This window comes from Eretmochelys imbricata, chromosome 1, assembly GCF_965152235.1.
Source record: "Eretmochelys imbricata isolate rEreImb1 chromosome 1, rEreImb1.hap1, whole genome shotgun sequence".
NCBI classification, from domain to species: Eukaryota; Metazoa; Chordata; order Testudines; family Cheloniidae; genus Eretmochelys; species Eretmochelys imbricata.
Genome location: NC_135572.1, coordinates 331680468 through 331705614, shown reverse-complemented (window position 1 = coordinate 331705614; position 25147 = coordinate 331680468). Strand labels below are relative to the sequence as shown.

Here is a 25147-nt window from a genome sequence, read left to right as displayed (position 1 = left end):
CACGAGTGGGTCCGGTAGCCAGAACCTTGTCCTAGTGCTAGGTTGGTTATCAGAGCCTGTTGATGCATAATTACTTCCTCCTTACAGGCCACTGTGAAGCACCTGGCAGGTTTTGGGCCCTATATCTTCTATTTATGGGACAAAAATATGATAGGATAAAGCTGATAGTTTTGCTCCAAACCTTTGTACAAATCAGCCCCATCTGAAAACAGATGTGTCAGTCCAAAGCTCTTGTTCATTTGTCATATTACTACCAAAAGTGAAAGAGACCCTGCTCTGGAACAGCATCTCTTAGGAAAGTGTTAATGGTGAATTAAAAGTCTGAATTCAAATACCTCAGGTTCATAACGAAGAGCGATATCAAAGTCCATCGCAAAGGGAATGTTGCTGATAGTAAACCTTAATCCGGCACCATTCAGGACACGGGCAAAGCCAGGACCTGTCCATGTGACAGGTTTGCCAGGGGTGGGCTCCCTGAAAACAATGTCCAGAGCAGAGTTCCTCCCAGACTGAGCCCAGCCCTGCAAGGAGATAGTGACACCGTGAACAATAAATACAGGACAAAGATAGGTGCTTCTGCTGTGCAGATTCCTAGTTTCTGCAACTAGTCAGCATCATTTTGTAAACATGCTGAAGATTTGGTCCCCTAAAAAACTCATATATATATATAAATTAAAGTTATAGTCACACCTAGAAAACCTCTCTTGCTCTTTGTCTGGGGATTGTGGGAGGTTCTAGAAGTGAGGCTGTGTCTGTTATGTGCTTTAGCTGGATTTCTGTTAGTCTGTTTGGTTACTTTCTGTTTCTTTGTTTCAGGGGTGTTGTTGGTTCCTCCTTTTTTTCCCTTGGGGTGGGTGGGTGGTTTTCTCCATGGGGTTCATTTCAGATGGGTTTAGTGGTTTGACCTGCAAGCATGGGGTTCGGGGTGTGCCTGCTGTCTCCTGCGCTGCAGAGGATGTGGTGCTGAGCGTCGGTAAGGTTATTGGCTGTGCTAATATAAAATCTGCCTCTTGAATGAGCAAATCTATAGTGACTTTCCTGGCCCAGGAGCAGTTTGTGAATTGTTTGGTACAGTAGGGACTCTGGGTCAAGGAGTCTTTTCTTCAAGTATTTCCCTTGTTTACTCCTGCTAATAAAGTAGTTTTTTCCAATGTCCCCCCTTCCTTCACAACAAGACATTGGTATCTGCTCTCTCCCACTACGGGAAGATAGTTTCTGCTGTTAGGATTCAGAGTAACAGCCGTGTTAGTCTGTATTCGCAAAAAGAAAAGGAGTCCTTGTGGCACCTTAGAGACTAACCAATTTATTTGAGCATGAGCTTTCGTGAGCTACAGCTCACTTCATCAGATGCATACCATGGAAACTGCAGCAGACTTTATATATACACAGAGAATATGAAACAATACCTCCTCCCACCCCACTGTCCTGCTGATAATAGCTTATCTAAAGTGAGCAACAGGTTAGGCCATTTCCAGCACAAATCCAGGTTTTCTCACCCTCCACCCCCCCACACAAATTCACTCTCCTGCTGGTGATAGCCCATCCAAAGTGACAACTCTTTACACAATGTGCATGATAATGAAGTTAGGCCATTTCCTGCACAAATCCAGGTTCTCTCACTCCCTCACCCCCCTCCAAAAACCCACCCCCATACACACACAGACTCACTCTCCTGTTGGTAATAGCTCATCCAAACTGACCACTCTCCAAGTTTAAAACCAAGTTAAACCAGAACATCGGGGGGGGGGGGTAGGAAAAAACAAGAGGAATTAGGCTACCTTGCATAATGACTTAGCCACTCCCAGTCTCTATTTAAGCCTAAATTAATAGTATCCAATTTGCAAATGAATTCCAATTCAGCAGTTTCTCGCTGGAGTCTGGATTTGAAGTTTCTTTGTTTTAAGATAGCGACCTTCATGTCTGTGATTGCATGACCAGAGAGATTGAAGTGTTCTCCGACTGGTTTATGAATGTTATAATTCTTGACATCTGATTTGTGTCCATTTATTCTTTTACGTAGAGACTGTCCAGTTTGACCAATGTACATGGCAGAGGGGCATTGCTGGCACATGATGGCATAAATCACATTGGTGGATGTGCAGGTGAACGAGCCTCTGATAGTGTGGCTGATGTTATTAGGCCCTGTGATGGTGTCCCCTGAATAGATATGTGGGCACAATTGGCAACGGGCTTTGTTGCAAGGATAAGTTCCTGGGTTAGTGGTTCTGTTGTGTGGTATGTGGTTGTTGGTGGGTATTTGCTTCAGGTTGCGGGGCTGTCTGTAGGCAAGGACTGGCCTGTCTCCCAAGATTTCTGAGAGTGTTGGGTCATCCCCTCTGCCATGTACATTGGTCAAACTGGACAGTCTCTACGTAAAAGAATAAATGGACACAAATCAGATGTCAAGAATTATAACATTCATAAACCAGTCGGAGAACACTTCAATCTCTCTGGTCACGCAATCACAGACATGAAGGTCGCTATCTTAAAACAAAGAAACTTCAAATCCAGACTCCAGCGAGAAACTGCTGAATTGGAATTCATTTGCAAATTGGATACTATTAATTTAGGCTTAAATAGAGACTGGGAGTGGCTAAGTCATTATGCAAGGTAGCCTATTTCCTCTTGTTTTTTCCTACCCCCCCCCCACAGATGTTCTGGTTTAACTTGGTTTTAAACTTGGAGAGTGGTCAGTTTGGATGAGCTATTACCAACAGGAGAGTGAGTCTGTGTGTGTATGGGGGTGGGTTTTTGGAGGGGGGTGAGGGAGTGAGAGAACCTGGATTTGTGCAGGAAATGGCCTAACTTCATTATCATGCACATTGTGTAAAGAGTTGTCACTTTGGATGGGCTATCACCAGCAGGAGAGTGAATTTGTGTGGGGGGGTGGAGGGTGAGAAAACCTGGATTTGTGCTGGAAATGGCCTAACCTGTTGCTCACTTTAGATAAGCTATTACCAGCAGGATAGTGGGGTGGGAGGAGGTATTGTTTCATATTCTCTGTGTATATATAAAGTCTGCTGCAGTTTCCACGGTATGCATCTGATGAAGTGAGCTGTAGCTCACGAAAGCTCATGCTCAAATAAATTGGTTAGTCTCTAAGGTGCCACAAGGACTCCTTTTCTTTTTGCTGTTAGGATGATTCTGTTACGCTGCAAGAACCCAGACGTGGGGCATGTTGTGTCATTCTGCCACCAGTTTTATATGGTTCTAAATAATCTGGAACAGCTCTCGAACCTGGTTTTAATGCACCACATAGATTACACAATATTTGATACCACTGAAAACATGAAATGTTTCTAGTCTGGTGACCCTGGTCATTTGAGGGGTTCCTGCCCATGCACTGCCTACCACTCTTGGGGCAACAGATATGCCAGCTACTCCCACTGAATCTCTCTTCTGCATGAATGATAAGAATGTTACAGTGGTGGCCCAATGTTCTTCTGAGCTGGCTGAGTCTGAGGGAGATGAAGAGGATAATGATGATCTCTGACTTCTCACTGGTTCCAGATGTCCCAGTCTGTCAGCTACATAGGAAGGGTGGTACAGTGAGAACGAGATTAGTGATTTTTTGGATAGCACTAAAGCAGGGGTGGGCAAACCACGGCCTGTGGGCCGGATCCAGCCCCTCAGGACTTTGGATCCGGCCCACAGGATTGCCACTCAGAAGCGGCCGGCACCACGTCCCTGGGGGTGGGGGGTGCAGAGGGCTCTGTGCATTGCCCTTGCCTCCAGGCACCGCCCCCCGCAGTTCCAATTGGCTGGGAACGGTGAACCGTGGCCAATGGGAGCTTTGGGGGAGGTACCTGGAGGCGTGGCAAGGGCAGCGCTCAGAGCCCTGTGCCACGCCCTCCCCCAGGGGCCGTGCAGGGACGTGGTTCCAGCCGCTTCCCAGAGTGGCGCTGCTGCCACCCCAGAACCGCTTTAGGTAAGTGGCACCAGGCCAGAGCCTGCCCCCCGAAACCCTCCTGCACCCCACCCCCCACCTCCCTGCCCTAAGCCCCCTGCCTGCACCCTGCACCCCAACTCCCTTCCCTGAGCCCCGTCACACCCTGCACCCCAACCCCCTGCCCTGAGACCCATCCTGCACTTCGCACCCCTCCTGCACCCCAACCCCCTTCCCTGAGCCCCTTATACAACCCGCACCCCTCCTCTGCCCCAATCCTTTGCCCTGAGCCCATTTCTGCACACCGCACCCCCTCCCACACCCCGCACTCCCTTCCGCAGCCCAACTCCCTGCCCCGGCTCTGCATACAATTTCCCCACCCAGATGCGGCCCTCGGCCCAGAAAGTTTGCCCACCCCTGCACTAAAGGGAAGCAGCGAGTTGAGGTTGGGCCTATATTCCTGATTTACAGTGCTTTGTTCACTCAGCTGCCTTTGTCTCGAGAGATACCTTGGTTGATTGCAGGAATCATTTCCGTCTCAAAAAGTTGTTGGGTAAGGTGAGGAAGCATTCAGGGATTGTTCAAGATATACTGGCCTCTTCATGGCTTATTTTGTTAAAAGTACTTCCACTTTCCATTGTTTCTCTCTGCTTTTGGCGCTCTCCTAGTCACTATGGTGCTGCTCAATTTTGGCTCTCTAAATAGTAATGGGTGCCGGGGTGGTCATAAAAGGGCACAACTCTTCGAATTTCTCAGACAACTATGGGCTGATGTGGTCCTTTTGCAAAAGACACACTCAGACCCCGATAACGAGGGGAACTGGTTGAAGGACTGGAAAAGTGAAACTTTCCTGAGCCATGGTTCCAATGTCACTGCTGAGGTAGCTGCTCTCTTTTCCCAGGATACTGGGGCACAGATCTGCTCTGTGAAGGAGACTATGCAAGGGCGGCTTCTCCAGGTGGATACACAAATTGGCACTATTGTTTTTAATCTTTTTTCTGTGTATGACCCTATTCTGGGGTGAGATCGTGTCTCCTTTCTGTAGACACTTGCCTATGCCATGTTTGGCTATGACCCAGATACTACTATTGTGCTTGAAACGGATTTCAGTTGCAGTGTAGATTATGTTTTAGACAGGAAACATGAGGAGCCAGACCCTTAGTCAGGCATGGAACTGTACTGTCTCCTGTAGACCTTTGGACTAGTAGATGTTTGGAGGCCCTCTCCCCTCACTGTTAGGAAGTACTCTTGGCTGAAGGCCCAGCTGCAGATTATAAAACGTGTAATCAAATTGACTTGCAACTTGGACACTTTTTGGCTGACTTGGTGTATGAACAATATTTTGAGTGAACTTGGTGATGATGATTAAAGCTACGATTTAGTCACGGAGGTCACTGGAGTCACAGAATCCATGACTTCCAGTGACCTCCATGATTTCAGCCTGCGGTGGTTGGGAGCTGCAGGGTCCCCTGCCTCCAGTGGGAGCAGGGAGCTGCGGGGTACCCCCGGCCCCTCTGGAGCTCCCACCCGCCGCGGGCAGTGGGGGAACCCCCAAGTTCCCAGCCGCCACGGGCAGTGGGGGAACCCCCGGCCACTGGCAGGGCAACCCCTGAGCCTCTGGCAGCCGTGGGCAATGGGGGAATCGCTGAGCCCCCAACAGAGGACCCCCATGGGCGGCGGGAAATCTGAGCCCTTAGCCACTGGCGGAGGAACCCCCCAGTTCCTGGCTGGGGAATTTTGCAGTTCCTGGCTGTCGCAGGAGAACCCCCGCAGCTCCCGGCCCGCCGCCACTGGGGGTACTCCGCAGCTCCTGTCAGACATGGGAGGTGGGGGCACCTCACAGCTTCCAGCCCCCACGGGCAGTAGGGGACCCCTGAAGCTGCAGGGGTACCCCGCAGCACCCAGCTGCTGCAGGCAGCTCCTAGCTCTTGCAGCAGCCAAACTTCAGGCGGTGTGGGGACCCGCAGATCCTCATTTTGTCAGGTATATTTTTAATAAAAGTCATGGACAGGTCACGGCTTCCATGAATTCTTTTTTTTTTTTTTTTGCTGTGACCTGTCCATGACTTTTACTAAAAATATCCTTGACAAAATCTTAGCCTTCATGATGATGCTTTAGTGAGCCATGTTTAATGTTTGCTTAATGTGTTTTGCTTTATTTTATTCATGCCTTTTGCTTATATAGTGCAATTTTATAACATTTTAAAATAGTTTTAATGTAATTTTATGTGAATAAAGGTGTCATCTCTCTCTCTCTGTGTCTTTCTTTCTGTTTTCTAGACATAACTATAATCTATTTTAAAATATGTTTAATAGACATTTCAGGCTGTTCACTCACAGACACATTTTTCTGGGCAGTCTATTATCCATGACTGTAGATGTTTATAATGGGAAGAAAGCTGACAATGGCTTAAATTGCAATGATTCTAATAGGTATGATGCAAGTATCTATGTAAGTCTCAGAAGTTGAAAATGAGCCCCCTACTAGGAGGGAAAAAAAATGGACTTTTTTCCCTTGTCACATTTTTGTTTCTAAACAAATCTCTGAATTTGTCCTACAGCTTGTCCACTAAACATGGCAAAATAAGACTGTGTGTGTGTGTGTGTATGTGTGTGTGAGATAGAGAGAGAGAGAGAGAGAATTATAAAATATCCAGCCCAATTGTATATCAACAACTGAATTAATGTATTAATGAATAAATGTATCCCATTGGCATAAGGATTCTGATACACAGGCCTGTAAATTCCAATTTCATAGTCACCAGTGGTTTAATCCATTCCCTAAACCAAAACTCTTGTTGCAATATTAAACATTAGCAGCATTTGTTGCAATTCTTTGTTGAATGATTACTGTAGTATCTGTTTACCTGTTCCAACCCCGGTTTTCTTACGCTTCGTTTCTTGCTCCTGTTTAATATAATATTTCCATTTTCAATAGTGAAATCATATCCTTGCTGCTGAAAATAGACATCACACCTTGGTAAAGCTGTTGGTTTAACCTTAAAAGCAAAAATGGATGATTTATGTGACAGCGCAGTTTGAACAATCTTTAAGCATAGATGACTATGTAAAAATGAAAATCCAAACAATAGGCTACAGTCTCTCCTGGTGTAAATGGGGGCAGCTCCAAGAATTTGGCTCAATAAGCACTGAAAATGTATCTATTTTGCAATGCCTACGTCTTCACTGCAAATACCCTGAATTAGCTAACTTGCGTTGAAACAGCTGTGAAGACACAGCACCTCAGCTTTTGACTCGGGTTAGCAGCTCAAATTCAATCCCAGAGTCCCACTCGAGTTGGTAACATGAGTTAAAAGCAGAGTTGCCATGTCATCACTGCTGTGTAACCCTAGCTAGGTAACTCGAGTTAAGAACACGCTTTTATCTGCAGTGAAGACATAACCACTGTTCCAACCAGCTTTTATTGCCACAGACAATTGGCACTCCACACTATGTCCCAAAAATCTGTTTTCTATTTCATTACTGGAACGTAGGTTGATTACTGCTTGCGATTATATCGGATTATTTGCAGATACGCCAAGCAAATAAATAATTTTTTATTATCCCCTGCTTGTGGCTTCTCAAGGACACGTGAAAGGAAACATTTGTAGAAATCTTGGCGGAAGAAGAGAACACATTCCAGTAGAACCAAAGCTTGCATTGTGGATGCACAACAGCAATGTCTATATTAAGAAACTATTTTAAAATCAATGTTCTAAAAGACATATGGACTGGCTCAGTTATGTGTACTTTTGAAGAATCTGGACTAAGTTCAGAGTCAGTGTATGTAGTGGTGTAAGCGAGTCTAAACAAGTCCATTAGAGCTATTCTAAAGGTGGCATTAATGAACAGAGGAAGACCCCCACCCCTCACATACGGGAAGCCACAGTTGGGATAGAACCACTGAAAGGTTCTTTCTAATCAAGTGCTTTGGCCAGAGATGAAGGTCTGAGATGAAGCACTCCAGAGTATCCAGCTGCCATCATGGCCTCTCGGGCTCTTTGGCAGCTGGCATAAATGTTCAGGATGCTCTAATTTACACTCAGGACTGGCCAGGTACCTGGACAACTCAAGACTGGGGGAACATGGAGGACACCTGTGGGCACTTCTCCAAGGGCTCTCTGGTTACAGTCAAAGACTAGGGCCAGGGAGTGTCAGTCAGTGTAATTTACACAATGAGGAGTGTCATTTAAAATTACAGGGGAGGGTGAGGAACCCACTTGACATGAAATCATCTTCCATCCTCCTTTAGGTTGCTTTTCCCACTACAGCACTCTCCCCTTTGCCCTCAGCATTCCACTGACACCAACCTAGACTCCCTTACACATTACCTCTGAATACCGCACATAAAAGCGAAACATACCAAAGGTGCAGATCTGGAAAGCGGCTTTGCATGCTCTGCTTCATAGATATAATAATCCAATGGTAAAAAGAAGTAGCCTGGGGCTGCTTCTGTACATTGACGGCCCACAATGTTAGGAAGACATTTACACTGCCCATCGCTCGATGAACACCTGGATGAACAGGTGGGAAAGAAGAGGGGTAAGAGTCTCACCAATGCACATATGTTTATGTACAATACACAGGCGGTAGCTATTCTACCTTTGCTTTTATTCTTATTGTTCCTTTCACTGTAAAATTAACTCAATTTTAAAATATTTTTCCAGCAACTGCTATTTCTTGCTTGTAATGCTGAAGTTTATTCCAGTGCTTCCTTATTAATCAGCTGGCAAAGGTATGTGTTTGTCACCCTTGCTCGCTCTACCAATTCCACAAACTGCAATATGTCCTGTATTCACTAGCTTGGTTTTACCTAACCATGTGCATAGAAACGTACTGTAGGAGTTACTATATGGGACCACACCATGCACTCTAGTAACCTTTTTCCTGGAGTAATAAAGACCCTGACCCAGCAAAGTATAGGGCTAATGTTTTCAAATGTGAGTGGCCTAAAGTCCTGCATTTTTTTTAAAGCAACGGGAACTCAGTACCTTTGAAAACCAGGCTATTTATTTAGGTGCCTAAACATGAATGTAGGAACCCAAGTTCAAAAATATTGTCCCTAACTAACTGGACAACGTTGGGGGCCCTGTGCATCGGGAGTCAGGTTGGGGTAGTTTGTACTTTTCATTTAACTGATCTTGAATCTTAATGACTGACAATTTGCTTCAGAGAAAAAGATAAGGGCACATCTACATAAACACTTACTGCATAGCAAGCTAAGGTGTCAATCTACAGCCGTCCAGTGTGCTGTGCACAAACTGTACACATGGACCCTGCTACTACACACTAAAAGTTCCCTAGTTCGTACTGACATTTCCTGGTCAGACTCAAATCCATTGAAACATCGCTAATAGAGTCACAAAATCTTATACACCAGGGTGTTTTTACATTGCTCACACACGATGAGCCTCTGTCTCTAAACTACTTGGCTTCTTCATTAACCACGAGATCCTATGACCCTATCAAAAAGGTGCAATATGTGCTGGTGTTAATTCATTACCATCAAAAGGAGAATGATACTTTAAATGACTTACAAGTTATTGTGGGCTCCACCAATGTCACAGCCACACGGAGAACAGCCATATAAATGATTCCCAAGCCCCCAGTATCCTACCTATGATAAGAAAGGAAAACGTATTGATTTTTGACTGGGAATATTTAACAACTTAAATAACAAAAAGCCCAATCCTTTTTGACTAAAAGAAACTCTGCTTTCATTGGGACTATCGATTTCATTCATTTTCTTTCTGCAAAAGCTGGTGCCAGTAAACTTGGCTGCACAAATGTTCACAAAAAGGCCCAATCACGGATGAAGCTCAGTCATTTAAAGTGTCAAGTGAATATGCATAGACAATGCTTTTCAGTACTTGTCCAACCCTAACTGTTCCCACCTACATTTTCAGCCATGACAACTTCCCCCATAAAAGAACAGAGGGCACAAGCCATCAAGTGTTTTCAACAGTGGTGAGTATGGGTACTCTCACAAGGCATTATCTCCACCATCACTCAGGGCTGTCACAGTGGGGACATGGTAGAAACTGCAGAGGTCACTCACAAGGCAGTAGCCCCCTGCCCCATCCCCACTTGGGGCAATCTAACTATCTCTACAGCGGTACAGCATTTGCTGGTTTAGTCATCTAACAGCTCAATCCTGCTCCATTGAAAACACTGGGAGTTTTGCCAGTGACTTCAGTAAGAGCAGAATCCGGCTATGTGCCAGCCAGCCAGACCAGGCTGAATCAATTGAAGCACCACAGAGGACCGTCTCCAGGTTGCTTTAATTAGAATGGGTGGAGAGACTCATCTGAGGGCTCCTTGTAGCAAGGACTATTTGTTCTCATGCCCTGTCACTCTTTTTTGTCTAATTCTATGATAAGTGTTGTGGCCTATGGGCCATTTCCACTTGGCATCGTGTTGTGTTCCCCTTTAACAGGATGTCCACGGCAGAGGCAAATAAGGAGGCAGGACATGGGCACGGGGAAGACATTTGAGGAGGTGTAAAACAGGATGCTACGTGAAGCAATAATAAAAGCCTCCCGATTACATACACGGCACGCTTCACAATGTGGCCCTGTGACAAAGCGCTGGCAACGGCACTCCCCAGTCACTGGATCACACATGGAGAAAGACCAGCTCCCAGAAGGGTTGCAGGAGCAGGCTGCAAGGAAAGAAACACATAATCACCTCCGTTAGTGCCCCTGCAGGAATGAGCCCTACACCTACCTTTGGTGGGAATTCGAAATAACCATTGCACTCAACTATCGGGGGAACAAACGGCAGAAGACCAGCTTCAGAATCCAATTAACACTTCGCAAACAAGCTGTTTCTGAGGGGCAGATCATTTTCCTCCGGTATTTGTGGTGGGCATCTGAAAGGAGAAGCTCTGCTGGTGTGCAAGGGATGGCTCTGGCAAAACATGTTGGACCTCCTAGAAGAAGTTCTGCGCAGTGGGTTCTGCTGCATTCTTCATCTTTGCTCCACTGTAGTATTCTCACCATTGCTGAGCCTAACCTCTGCCTTTATTAGCCTTATTGTTATTTATTCTTTGATCAGCACAATGTGTTTGCAAAATTTGACAGTCCCTGAGGAGGACAAAGATGCGCAATTTCACTTGAAACTGGTTCAAAGAAGCGATTGGCTGAAAGTTCAAGAGTAATGCAGTCTGCAGCCTTTGGATACCCAGCATGTCAGGTTTGCTGCCTACTTGATCTTTACCAGCCCAAAGTGCAAGGCCTCCTAAATCATCCCCAAAAGAGTGCTCTCACATGGTAATGCAGACCTCATCTGTTTTGTTTCTGTTCCAGGTGGGTTTCTATGGATTTCCATTCATATTTTTAGGGTATAAAAACCATGAATATGAATGTTCAGCTAGGGATTTTGAGGACATTCCCCTTTTCCTCTGTTTAAGAGGCACTAGTTTACCTGCCCAGGTAAATAGTTTCTATATGCTTTTGAAATACTAACCCAGGACATGACTCTGCAAAATCTGACATAAGGTGCTTGCAATGGACATTTGTCTGTGTCACTAACAACCTTACAAACTGACAGCAGAACATTACAACCTGGGACAGCATGCATGTTGCAAGCCAGGAGGGCGGTGCGTTGGGGGAGGCATGCTGGGGAAGTCTTGCATAAAGCCTACCTGCCCTATGAGCGATTCAAGCTAGTCTCCTTCGTGATTACCAAATTACCCTGATACTTGTTTAATATAAATAAAAATATCATCTGTTTGAAGTCAAGCTCTGGAATAAGCTTCCAAGGGAAGTTATAGAATCCCCGTCACTAGAGGTTTTTACGAACAGGTTGGAGGTGCTGACTTTCTGGTTTCCCTGGGGGTGCTTGACCCCTGCTACACCCCAGACCCCATCCCATCCCTACCCTGCTTCTTCCTACCCTGTTCCTCCCCTCCCCAAGGACACTCTGCCCTTGCTCCCCCTCTTCCTGCCACCGCTCCTCCCGCCCGCCCCACTGCCTCCTGCATGCCACTGAACAGCAGATCACTGATGGATGGGAGGCACTAGGGGAGGAGCTGATCGGCAGGGCCCACTGGCAGATGGGAGGCACTGGGGAGGGAGGGGGAAGAAGAGGGAGGAGCTGACCAGCGGGGCTGCCAGTGGATGCTGAGCACCCACTATTTTTTCCCCCTGGGTGCTTCAGCCCCGGAGCACCCACGGAGTTGGTACCTCTGGGTAGGACAAATACCTGTTAGGGATGGCCTAGGTTTACATGGTTCTGCCACAGTGCAGTGGACTGAACTGGATGACTTTTTCAGGTCCCTTCCAGCCCTACATTTCTGATTCATTTCAGATCTTTTCCAGGAAATATCATCTGGTGCAATAAGTGATGGCAGACAACCTGATGTGACTTGTAAAGGGGCCAGATTTATTTTTTATCTGCCTCTGTCACATAAAATTAAGTTTTGAAAGGAAAAAAGAAAAAGATCATAGTTTACGTACGCTGGCAGCCAAGAGGATCACTGCCACTCAGCCCATAGTAGTTCTGCCTGCACATGTCACAACGGACTCCCTCAACGTTTTCCTTGCAAAGGCACCGACCAGCAATAGTTCCAAGAATAGGGTCTGTATAGCTTTCACACAACCCACTGTATAATGTGCCTTCTGGGTCACAATCACAGGCTACAAACACAGATATGCAAATGGAGATGTGGAAATAATGATATTTAGAAATATACATATTACATACATACATATAAAATGCAGGTCCCATAACTGCTATTATTTATTAAATATTTGTGTTCAGGTAGTGCCCAGAGACTCCTGCCAGGATCAGGGCCCCAGGGTGTTAGACACTCTACAAGCAAAGCCTCATCTTAACCAGAATTATTTGAAGGGCCTTCCAGGCAAAACATACTGGAGGGGGAGTTACCCATCCCTTGAAGAATGCAAATGCTTCCCTCTTCTCTTTGTGCAGAGGGAGGAGTCATAGCCCCATCCTAGTCATTCCTCACCCTCTTTCAGGTACCTAGCATCTCCAGGATGGTAGGAAAAAGCAAGCAATATACTCCTGAATAGGGTTCTGGTAAATCCATCTTGAAGGATGCAAGGTTATAGGGAACTCATTGTGTTCACCTCTTCTCTTCCATCTGTGCAGGGGCTGGCTGGACTCTGGCCATTTATGGCTATTCATATTTACCCTGATTTGTTACAAGAAAGATAACCTCCCTGCCGGACTTCAAAGCTGAATTCAGTGATGAGCCATAGTTGAAATTAATGCAGGGTCTTTTTCCCCATTAGCTTGAAAATGCTGTTAATCAACTGGTCTATACAATGCTTCTGCTTCTAAGGTAGGCAAACATTTTTACATCTATACTGATTATTAAGTGTATTGATGAAGAAAGCACTTGGAGAGGGTAGCAGCTTACAAAGAGAACTAGAAATATTTAATTTTGAGCCAATCATTGCTAGCCATTTGTAAATGGGGGAAAGAACGGTGCACTTACGGATGCAGGCACGAGGGTCTGAAATTGTTCTGAGGGGATCCCGGTAAAAGAAGGGCTTGCACTGATCACAGTGTTGCCCCATGGTATGGTGCTGGCAGTCTTCACATACGCCACCACTGATGCGATCATTAGCTATGTACACGGCCATGTCAAAATGGCATCGGTCCGAATGGCCATTGCATTTACACGCTAAAACAGAAAACAAAGTGTGCTTTATTTAAGAGCCGGCACATTTTGATTCATGCTTCTGCTCGTGCTCCCACTGAAGTCAATTATTAATGTTAATATTATTTTTAAATTTTTATTACAGTAGTGCCCCAATATGTCACTCATGACTACGGCCTCATTATGCCAGGTGATTTACAAGTCCAGGAGCTGTACATAGTACCACGCTCAGAGAGATTACAATGTATGGCCCAGATCCTATGCAAGTTAGTAGTTCAACTGACTTCAGAGGGATTACGCACTTGCAAAAAGCTAAGCACGTGGATGAGTGTTTGCAGGATTGGGGCCTAATCAAAGACAAAATGGAACCAGTGAGTGTGACAAACAATAGGAGGGAACGGAGTGGGAGGATGAGGGTAAAAATAATAAGTTCACTTGTTTACATACGTTAGCAATATGCATAACTGATAATTGTGAATAATTACAAACTCTGGTTTGGTGTGGATGTGAGTTTTTTAAAATACCAGTCAATCAGTGTAAAGTGCCAGTGGTTTCAGTGAGAGCAATAAGCAGTGTTGCCAACTCTCATGATCTGATCATGAGTAATGTGATTTTTGTTACAGCTGGAGCCAGTTTTCATGGGCTGTCTTGCCATGCCCGGGGAAAAGCCCCTCTGATTGGCTGCCTTCCCCACTTCCTTATCTCTTGGGAAAGAACAACCAATCAGAGCTGCTGCAGGAGGCAGGCAGTGCCCCCCATACCTGTAGAAAGTGAGCCAGCTCCTCTTTACCCCTGTGAAGAGGGACAAGAGGACACAACTGGAACTGAACAGCACCCCTTCCTCTCCAACTCAGGCTTAAGGAAGATGAAAAAGACCTGGAGCTGACAACCCCACTCAAAAGCCTGGCAGTGGGGTGAATAGTTCCTGGGTCTGACCTCCCCGCAAGCCTGGCAGTGGGGATGAAGAATGTCACAGCTGAAGTAAAGTGTCTGATTCTGATCTCACACTGTCTTTACCAGCATGAAAATTCAGTGGAGCGACTCACAATTTTCACTGATATAACAACTGAGAACACAATCAGATGCACAGAATTTACAGATCAGATTCAGCTGTATGGTCTGACTGCTTTACATCACTGGGGTGATGCAAAGCAGCTGGGGCGTAAAGGTAAATCTGGCCCAGAATATCTTAGATCCCTGTGGTCATCACAATTTTCTAGTGTACTGAAGATGGTTTAGTAATCTGCTAGTAATCTACTGAAAAGAATACAGCTTTGTCTAAATAATATTCTCATTTGCAACAAGAACCCTAACCAGTGAATAATCCCTTTTGCCTTCTTTGCCTTTTCTTGTTCACTTTACTTTTACTCTTTACAGAGAATTGGAAATTGAAATAGCTCTCCTTCACTGAGAGCAACACAAATGTTAGATATACGGATATACCACCAGGGGACGCAGCACAGTTGCCACACATCTCGCCTGACAATGCATCGCTGACACCTGAATCCATCTAGGATATCCTATTCTCATTTAAGCACGAGAAACGAGCCCATGTGAAAGCTTATCTGTCCTTGTAGGCAATGCATGGGATTGTACTGTGCTATCATCTATCTGATGAAAATTAAGTAACTATTTGTCAGGTACATTTGCAAGCATTATCCTGTGATCCTTCGGCTGGCCTCCAGGGAGCATCATTGTAGAATTCTTTACACCTTTCACAGGACATGCCATCAGTGTTGTGCTGACAGACACATCTGCCATGAACCTGCAACATGTCAACAACAACAAAAATAAGTGAATTTTCTTTAGTCCATTGTCTTTGGGACATTGGGCAGGAAAAACACTCCACCCACACCCAGCCCAATATAGTTTTCTTTCATGTGGGATAATATATTACTTTTTGATTCTTGAAAATTGAAAATTTCCTTAGTGCCAGAACCAGATCAGGTTGCCTCTCCCTCTTAGAGGGAGAAATTTAGTATGTTAATTATAATGAAACACGGTATTCCTGATGTTTGTTTCGTCTCTAGAAAGTAACTGATTTCAAGAGTGAATTTGCCTTCTTTGCGGAGATAAGCTTCAAATCTACAAATTTATCATTTTCCAAAATTGGACAGTTCTACATCACATGAAGAGTCCTATGTACTCGCATGGTTGGATAGATCCCCACAAAATGCTATATGCCAACCTAAAATGTTCCCATGTAAAAATACCTAGGCTTGTGGTATGCCATCATGAGCAGAGAAATTCAGAGCCCTCTGGCTCCCTCATGTGACAAACAATTCTCAGTTACATGAGCAAGAGACATGGACAGCGTGTGGAAACAACAACCAGCCTGTTTTAAAGATATTGAACAAATTTTAGAAAAAAGATACTTCTACTGACAGAAACTGAGGTTTAAACACTTATATAAAATTTATCCAGGAAAAAACACTGGTTCCAAATATGAAGGTACACTTTATTCTGTTCCTGACTTCTTGGACAATCTGTTGTTCACCAGTCTGTTTGTGTTTAATGTAGAAACAGAGAATTCTCTTTGTGCTGATGACTTTTCATGCAGCAGAGTTTTCACCAAGCCCTACTGGTGTTATGGAATGTACCCAACGAAGTAGCCATTTGAATCTGCACACAACACAGATTACTTACTGGATTACATTTGCACCATTACAGCTCTGGTATTTTCATGCTATTATTAACATGTTTGTGTGTCAGTTATTATAGTTTTCAGAGTAACAGCCGTGTTAGTCTGTATTCACAAAAAGAAAAGGAGTACTTGTGGCACCTTAGAGACTAACCAATTTATTTGAGCATGAGCTTTCGTGAGCTACAGCTCACTTCATCGGATGCAGTACCTAGTGCCAACAGGGGTCAGATTCTGGTCTTTTTTAATCTGGTCCAGTGTTTTGAATGGAGGAAGCAATGTTAAAATGTTTTTAAAATGTTGAATTACAAATTGCAATCCAAGGATAATCATCCAAAAATTACCACATAGGGAATCCCCTTTTAGGAGTGGAAGTTTTATAGCTTACCATTCCAGGCTGATAGAAAACATCACCCCGCAGTTTCTGCACTGGACTGCATTGGCTGGCATGACCATTACAAAAACAACTTCCACGGACAACCATTTCATAAACTGCATAATAATATTTTTCAAGGAGATCACTTTGCCTTCTTCCAAATAAAGTATCCCCAAGAGTGTGGAGTTTTGTGAAGTTTATTCTCAGGTTTGTTAAGGTGATGAGATCTGGGATAAGAGAAAAGAAATCCAGAACCACAATTAACCTAAAAGCTCTGTTCACTTGAAAATCTACAGGGTGCTCAGCTGTAAATTAGCTACATTACACCGATTCACACTAGCTGAGGATCTAGACTACTGTCTTTAACATGCAAGACAAACAAATAACTATCTGTAAAGAAAACCCAAACTATACATACCCTGGATAGATCGGATATAAGGATTTTCTATTTCAAAGCTGGGATCCAAAGCTTTTAAGACAACCTGTAAAACAAATGAATGTATATTTAAGCATACAAAGTATTATTTTAGTACATAAAGGCACATATTTTAGCTAAAATTTATCACTGTATAATTAATACCTATTGGAAATAAGATAATGATTAATCAAATTGCTTGCCATTTTGTTAATCATATAAGAGAAAGAACAGGATTAGGGCCCTGATTCAGCAAAGCACTTAAGCATGTAAGTCCACCCTTATTCAGTAAGGCCTTGGTTTAGCAATGTACTTAAGTGCATGTCTAACAAAGTATATGAATAGTCCTGTTGGCTTCAGTGAGGCCTGCACAGATGTTTGAATTTGGACACAACTACATTCCTGAATGAGGGCCCAAAGCACTTACAATTGTACTTGAAGTTAAGCATCTGCTTAAGTGCTTTGCTGACTTGAGGCCTGAAATTGTAGCAATGTAGCAAAGCATGACCCAAATTAGTCTAGGGGAGTAGGGGTATGGAGTTAAAGAAATAGCTAGCTCAGCCCTATGTAAAGCTGGATTGAGGGTCAATATTACATTGATGTACAGGATTCAGAAGGGAATGAAATGGAGAATTGCTAACAAGCTCTTTAGGATAGTAGCTAACATACGATACTGAAGCGGAAGAGATGAATGGGGGGTGTCACAGGGTGACTGGGCCCTTTAAGAGGGAGTGGGGAACTGGAAGCTGATTCCTGTGACAAAGGGAAATAGAAGTTCAGTAATTTAAGTGGAATTCTCTTGGGTATCCTATATAAATGTTTGCTGGTGAGTCTAATGGTTTTTGCAAATATGTGATCTTCATTTCTCTGAGAATCATGGTATCTGTTCTACTGAAAATCAAAAACTGCTGTGAAATTTAGTGTAAGTCTTGTTTTTAAATATTATTTTTAGCCCTATGAAACTTACAAAAAGAAATTCCTAGTACAGTGCTTTTGATAAATTTGGAAATATTTCAAGGTTAATTAATACTAAATATCAGTATATAGCAACAGAGCTAAAATGAGCAGCTAATATCTTGTATACAGTTATTAGTGATTCATTATGACACCTAAACATTTAATTTAGCTGTGTGCGTACAGGTTGTATGAAGTAAAGCTGGGTGAATACAACACATTTTTCTTAAAAAATAATGTTAAAAATGGCTAATTCATTTTAAAAATTGTTTGCGAATATTTTGTTGGAACATGTTCATGAAATTCGTAAATATTGTTGAGTATTCACAAATTCTTTTCCCCGTTTTAGATTCTGGGCAAACAACAACAAAAATGTTAATAAAATTATGCAAAATGTAATATATTATGTAACAAATAATATTCAGCTAGCTTTTTCATGAAGCATGATTTTTATGTATTATAAGCAGAGCTGTGCAAACTTTTATGACACTCAATTGCCATCACTGTCCCTTGGGACTCAGTAAAGCTTTTGAGACCTCTTACTGAAAAACTGGTGTGGGAGACAGAAGACCCTTTTTGGGGGATTTGTTAGAGAGACCAGCCCCGAGCCCCACAGATTGAAGCTACAGCAGGGAGCCAGGTAGCTGTCACCTGCAGATACCAGAGAATAGGATTCTGCACAGGTCAGCAGAAGTTTAGGGGGAGCAAAGACCTGTTGTGGGGAGGGGTTTATGGTTTAGAGTGGAAACCTGGAGAAACTACATAGTTTTGAATGAGATTTTGTAGGTGTTCATTTGAACCTGAAACTCAAAATAAAACTCAGTGGTCGGGTTTTCTTCTCAGTGTAACCCATTGCATTTCCCCTTGTAAAACCAGTGTGAGAGACGAATCAGACCTGGGATACAAACTAGCTCACTGATATCTCATTGCCATGAGAAAAAAATCAGTGTAATTTGAAGTAAAAAAAGCACAAACACAAAGTAATACCTCGCCTTCAGTGGAGGGCTCAATGTCTGAATATCTTGGATCACAAACAATATCTCCCACTCCTTTTGCTGGACCAGAGGGGATGTTGGGGAAAGATTCAGCACAGTTTTGTGCAAAATACCTAAATATCTTCCAGGTGTGACCATAGTCTGTGGAGCGCTCAACCAACATGGCTGCAGGCCGAAATGTCTGGAAGAAACATTGTTGCAATAATTCTTTAAACAGACTTTGGGAGAAAGTTTTTAATAGAACTAAGGGTATGTCTACACTGCAAATGGCAAGTGTGATTGCAGCACACAGAGACGTGCCCAAGCTAGTTTTGATCTAGCCCAACCCACTCAAGACCCTGGGTCCACACTCAAGCCTGGACTGCTATGGCTTCACTTCTATTGTTACTCAAGCTATGTCAAAGTTAACACAAGTATGTCCCCAACTGCAGTCTAGATATACCCTAAATAGAAGGGGTTCTCTCTGAAAGGGGAAGTTTCCTGGCAAATACTCCTTCCAAATTATGCCTTTTCTGGTTTAATTTATGTTGCTTTCATAAGCCCTAAGGTCTGAACCTACAAGCCCTCTGCACATGGAACTCCAATAACAGCTAATGACAATTCCAAGCATGCAGGTTTGCAGGATTAATTCCCCAGTCAACTATCTGGGATACTTGCTTTTCTGAAATAGAGTGATTAAGTATGAACTGAAGCACATAAGAAACATCATCATCAGTTCATCAACTGAGTTCTCTCAAGAAAAATGAATCACTAGTACTACCCAAAACTGGGAACAATGGTGAATAAGCAATTTTAAGAGAACCAAGAAGGGGTGCTTTGGGAAAAATAGTACCTGACCATGTAATTAAAGACTATAACATAAAGCATACACACATAGGGGCAGAGGTGAAAGGAAGCCAGTACGCCCCGGTACGGCGTACTGGTAAGAGCCTGTGCGCCGTACCGGGACCGGCATTCCCAGAGGGCAATTTAAAGCCCTGGGGTAGCGGCGGCGGGGCTCTGGCGTGGATTTAAAGGGCCCCAGAGTGCCAGCCGCCGCTACCGCCCTGGCCCTTTAAATCCCCGACGGAGCCTGGCCGCCGCTACCCTAGGGCTCGGGCAGCAGGGCTCTGGCAGGGATTTAAAGGGCTCGGGCAGCCGCTACCACAGCAGAGCCCCAGGCCCTTTAAAGCTCTGCCAGAGCCCACAGCCCTGGGGTAGCAGTGGCAGCCGGGAGCTCCCCGGGCTCCTCAGTGATTTAAAGGGCCCGGGGCTCTGCTGTGGTAGCAGCAGCTGGAGCTCTGGGCCCTTTAAATCACCCCCGAGCCCCGGGGTTCCCAGCCGCCTCTGCAGCTGGTAGCTCAGCAGTGATTTAAAGGGCCCCGGGCTCCCAGCCGCCACTACCACAGCTGGAGCCCTGGCCCTTTAAATCAAGATTTAAAGGGCCGGGGGATTTAAGGCCCTGCCTCTTCTAGTTAAGGCCACGCCTCTTCTGGTTGAGGCCACGCCCCCTGCTCAGGACTCTGGCGTACCAGTAAGTCCTCTAACTTACTTTTACCCCTGCATAGGGGCCAAATTTATGTTGCACAGGCAACCTTAATTCTGTCATTTCTAACTTTTGAGTACTTGACTTTGCAACCATGATGTTCTTTACATAAAGCTATGTGAAGGCTCAAGTAAAATATCTAAACAGCGTACCTTAAAAGTCAGTATAAGATGGCTGAACTGGAATAAGGTTTCTAGGTCCAGTCTAATGCTAACATGGTCAATGCCTGAAAAGGAATTAAAAAACAGTGAAGATCAATGATGTAAAATTAGTTGTCTTTCCTATGGGTACACAGCCTGCCATTGTGGTTTATGGAGCTGTAGGTTATGTCACAAAAAACAGATTTAAATTAAAAGTAGAGGTTATATGAAAACATATATTTCTGTGGTAGGTAATTCAATCCTGCTATAGTTCCTTTGGTTCAGCTGTTGAAGATAAGTTGATTCAAGGTATCGTGCTTACAATTTCTCTATAGATAAGTTATTTATTTTTTCAAATGCTTCTGAAATCCTGTGTAGTTACAAATGAACAGATCTAAATCATTGTAAATCTTTGCTCCAACATTATAAATCAGAGAGAAAGAGAATGTACTGTATTGCAGCAGTTCCCAACCAGGGGATCCGTGAGCTGGTTTCAGGGGGTCCATGAAGCAGGGCTGGATTTAGACTGGCTGGGGCCCAGGGCAGAAAGCTTGGAGCCCCAAGCCCTGGTACCCCATGGCAGAAGCCCCGAGCCCCCCCAGCTGCAGGGCTGAAGCCCGAAGCCCTGAGTCCCCCTGCCCTGTGGGGCAGAAGCTCCGAGCCCCTCCGCCCCCAGAGCTAAACCCTCAAGCCATGACAACCCATGGGGCAGGAGCTCAGCACCCCTTGGGCAGAAGTCCTGAGCCCCCTCCCCAAGCCCTGGAGTTTTTATAGCATGTTGGGCGGGGTGGGGGGGGCTTGGAAAGAATAAGGTTGAGAACCACTGGTTAGCATTATTCTGCTGTTTCTTCTACTTCTGAGTTTTTGAGTCTCTTAGCTGGACACCTGGCCAGCAGCCACCACTCTCTCTGCTCTGCCTTGAGAGCTGGGTGACTGGAGAGCGGGAGCTGTTATGGGGTGACTACAGCGGAGGGCTAAGGCAAATGTTGGGGTAGCTATATCCCCCACAAGGACCCCCCCACCGTCCCTGCCACAGGGTCTCTGTTGTGTGCTTCACCAATCCTGTTTGTGATGCCACTGTATTAATTATTAAAATTAACATACATTTGTCACTGATAACATGTTCTTTTTCAGGTGGCTACTTGGAGTTAATTAAGAAGATAAAATTTGGTGAAGCAGACACAGAATTTTTAGTGAATGTAGACAAATATAATTGAAATAAGAGAAAAATCCGTCTGCACAAGTATAAAAATAAGATCAGTACAGTAAAGCAGTTTCCTGCATTTTCATACTTACAATCTTACATTGTGAGGACCATTCAAAACAAAGATGGGAAGGAAAAGTAAGCGCAGCCCATCCGAAGGGAGGGATTCAGTTTACACTGTCTTGGGAAACTGATGAACCTCAAAATTAGGAAACTAGACCGGATCTTTTATATCTCTTTGTTTAATTTTTTGAAAACCCAACCATATTTGATCATCTTCTGTGGCCATAACATATTAATATCTACCCCTCATCAATATGTGGTATATCTGGGATCCACAATCACACCTCTTAATATTAACAAGCCACATCATTCATTTCTTAATCATTCCTATAAGTTTTTGTGGTCCAACTGTCTAGTAACCAGATTGCTAAAGCCTTCTCAAAAACTGTCTTCTAGCAGAATTCTTTGGTGTACTGTATTCTTTGTGTTTACTTGTTTATCCTTCCATATGAGAGTGCAGAATTTATGACCAGGGGTTACTGTCTTAGACCTGCCCTTTTCTCAGCTAAAACATAGCCGTTAGCATAACTACTTCCACAAGGCCTTGCACTAATAACAGGCCTCAGAGTAAGAGTCGTAACTTAATGGTAGACGGCGACCCAGGGAACACAGCAGGAACGTGGAAGTAACCACCATAAACCAGTTTGGACAAGAAGTGGTAGGTCTGAGAATGAGCTAATTGGTATTAATATGTACGGATACTCTAGGTTATAGAATAAGTGCACCCCAATATTATGCGGAGGAGGAATTTAGATTTGGGCATAAAAGGCTGGGAATTGGCATGAATATCATGCTCGTGCTCAGGCATTATGACATGGCAAACCATGATGTGGCATTAGCAGTGGTTCTCAACTGTGGCTCCGCAGCCCCTGGGGAGCCATAAGCTGGTTTCAGAGGGTCCACAAAGCAGGGCTGGCTTTAGAAGGGATCTGCCCAGGGCACAAAGCATGTTGGCGGAGGAAGGGAAGGGGGGCTCAGAAAGAAAATGGTTGAGAACTCCTGCCATATTGTCTTATAGTTTCATAAAGTGATGATTACACATATTGAGTAGAATAAGCTAAACTAGCCAAGTTGAGAAACATTACTTGACTGTAACCTACCGTTTTCTGACTGCCACCACTTCTTTTTCCGGTCTGGCTCAAAAGTTGTGAGAACATTTTCAATTGGGTGACTGTTGGGATGGGTATAGGGATTATATGGGTATCTGGAATCACAAAGGAAGCATTTCTGTTCACCCTGAAAAACAGAATAAGCAAGACAAGCTATCAGTGCACTCTCTGTCCCCATTGTCCAGTAGATTAGCACATGCCTCAGTGTTTGCAGGATTGGGACCTGTCTCTTGGGACCTGATCCTGCAAACACTCATGCACAGACTTAACTTTACATATGAGTAGTCTCATTGAGCTCAGTGGGCTGTCTCATGTGCCTACTGTAGGATGGGGGCATTGGTTAGCTAGAGCCCAAATATGGGGACCATCTGGGCATGCTAGAAGAATACCTGTTTCCCCCAGCTCTTTCTGAGGAGGGGGAGCTTAAAAGGAAAAGGTGAATTAATTTAGGATGGTATTTGGTACTGGTGTCAGGAGGAGCTTGTTTCATGGGCAGGGAATTGCCGAGCAGGAACTTTATTAGAAAATTAAAAACTTATCTCTTTTGTTGCTGGTGCATAAAAGTTTTTCCGCACCTGCAGTGTGAGAGAGAGAATAATGAGATTATGGAGTGGGGACTGGGGAAGGATTTGTGCTCGTAGGGCTGGAGAGACTCTTGGAAGCAGAACCTATTAAACTGTTCTTAAAAATTAAATTAGTTCACAAACAGATATCTGAACAGCTGATTCTAACAGATTCATCCTTGGCTGCACATTGCTATTAAGACACCAAATACAAGTAACACATTTATGTCAACATGAAGCTGGCTAGCAACCTCAGGAGGAGGCCAGATGATCCTTTTTCTTTATCCTACCTGTGGAAGGCTGGGTGTTCTTCTCACTTATGTTGTATATAAAGTGTTTGCGTGTTTTTAAAGTGTATAATCCCCAGGGAATTAGTAAATATTTTACAAAATATATACACATATGTATGTAACATGTATAATTATTTCATGGAGTGTAAACACTAACGAATTTATATTATATGCGACCATTACTACAGTGTGTCTGACCCTGAATGTGTGCATATATAAATAGAAAAAATATCCCACACACTTAATTTTAAAATGCTATTTTTATAGAAAGCTAAAGCTACAAAAATGCTTAGTAGAGGTGGAGATCACCCAGCCTCAAGTGTGTATGGACATGTATAATATGATACTGACTTCACTTTCTTTGACCTTGCCTGGTAGAAGATTTTTGCTCCCTACTTGACAAGCATATGCTTGTCTTACATAGCAAGATCTGCCAGGTTACATTAATTTATGAAACTTGCAGTTTTACACCTTCTCCAATAGCACATTTTCTTCTTTTCCTTGTTAAATTTTTATACATACTAAGTAGAAGAATATTTTAAATCAGATATTTTACATAAGCATGCAGTTTAGAAACACACAGTCACACTTTATAAACAGGACTAAAATATATGCAGTGCTCTCTTTCTAAACATAAATATCAAGCAGAATTTTCAATAAAGTGTTCATATCAAGCCTTCAATGGGATTTCTTAAAGTGCCTAAGTTAATCACTTGCATAAATCTCTCTTGGACTGGGGCTTATTCTCTTCCCTCTGTTCCTGTTCTAATGAAAATCCAGAGTATCTGAACATTATTTCCAACGGTGTTTCAGCAAGCTGCCAATTGTGCACACAAAATCAGAGAACACACACTGAGCATGCAATCCCAAAATGCTATCGCTGAAACAATGTATTCTAATTGCAGTAACAATCTTTATTCATCTGCCCTTCCTTATGTTATTAATAAGGGTACTGAGTACTTTGCATCTTCCATTTGATGGCCTCAAACTGAACCTCACAACAGCCTGTGTATGGAAATATTAGTATCTTCATTTTACAGATGAAGAAACTGAGACACAGAGGTTATTAGTACTAACTATTTATAGAGCACTGTCAGTGTACCTGACCACTTTACAAAATATTCTTTGCTCCATAGAATTAACAATTAAGGGGAGAAAACCTTATAGGAAACAACAGATGAGATACTGGTTTCAGCAAATGAGGGTGTGGGGAGATTGTTGGTGAGTACAACATGGTAGCAATGATTCTGGGGACAAAATGGGTTTTAAGAAGAGATTTGAGAGGGCCAGGGGGTTGGGGATTGTCCAAGCCTTGGTTCTTCCCCACTCCCCTCTACTCCCTGTCCAAGGTAGCTGTCT

At 43.8% G+C, this 25147-nt stretch overlaps 1 protein-coding gene across 1 annotated transcript in view; it reads right to left on the bottom strand.

Moving 5' to 3' along the window:
• LAMB4 (laminin subunit beta 4) overlaps positions 1–25147 on the bottom strand; it is a 90166-nt gene that overhangs the window by 40244 nt on the left and 24775 nt on the right. The window contains exons 3-14 of the mRNA XM_077806884.1: positions 22927–23062; positions 20572–20645; positions 18887–19075; positions 16949–17012; positions 16543–16757; positions 15158–15278; positions 13349–13537; positions 12345–12524; positions 10437–10546; positions 9423–9502; positions 8249–8399; positions 336–521 (exon numbers count right to left, since the gene is read on the bottom strand). Coding sequence (XP_077663010.1) covers positions 336–521; positions 8249–8399; positions 9423–9502; positions 10437–10546; positions 12345–12524; positions 13349–13537; positions 15158–15278; positions 16543–16757; positions 16949–17012; positions 18887–19075; positions 20572–20645; positions 22927–23062 — 1695 coding nt within the window. The remainder of the gene's footprint in view (positions 1–335; positions 522–8248; positions 8400–9422; positions 9503–10436; positions 10547–12344; positions 12525–13348; positions 13538–15157; positions 15279–16542; positions 16758–16948; positions 17013–18886; positions 19076–20571; positions 20646–22926; positions 23063–25147) is intronic.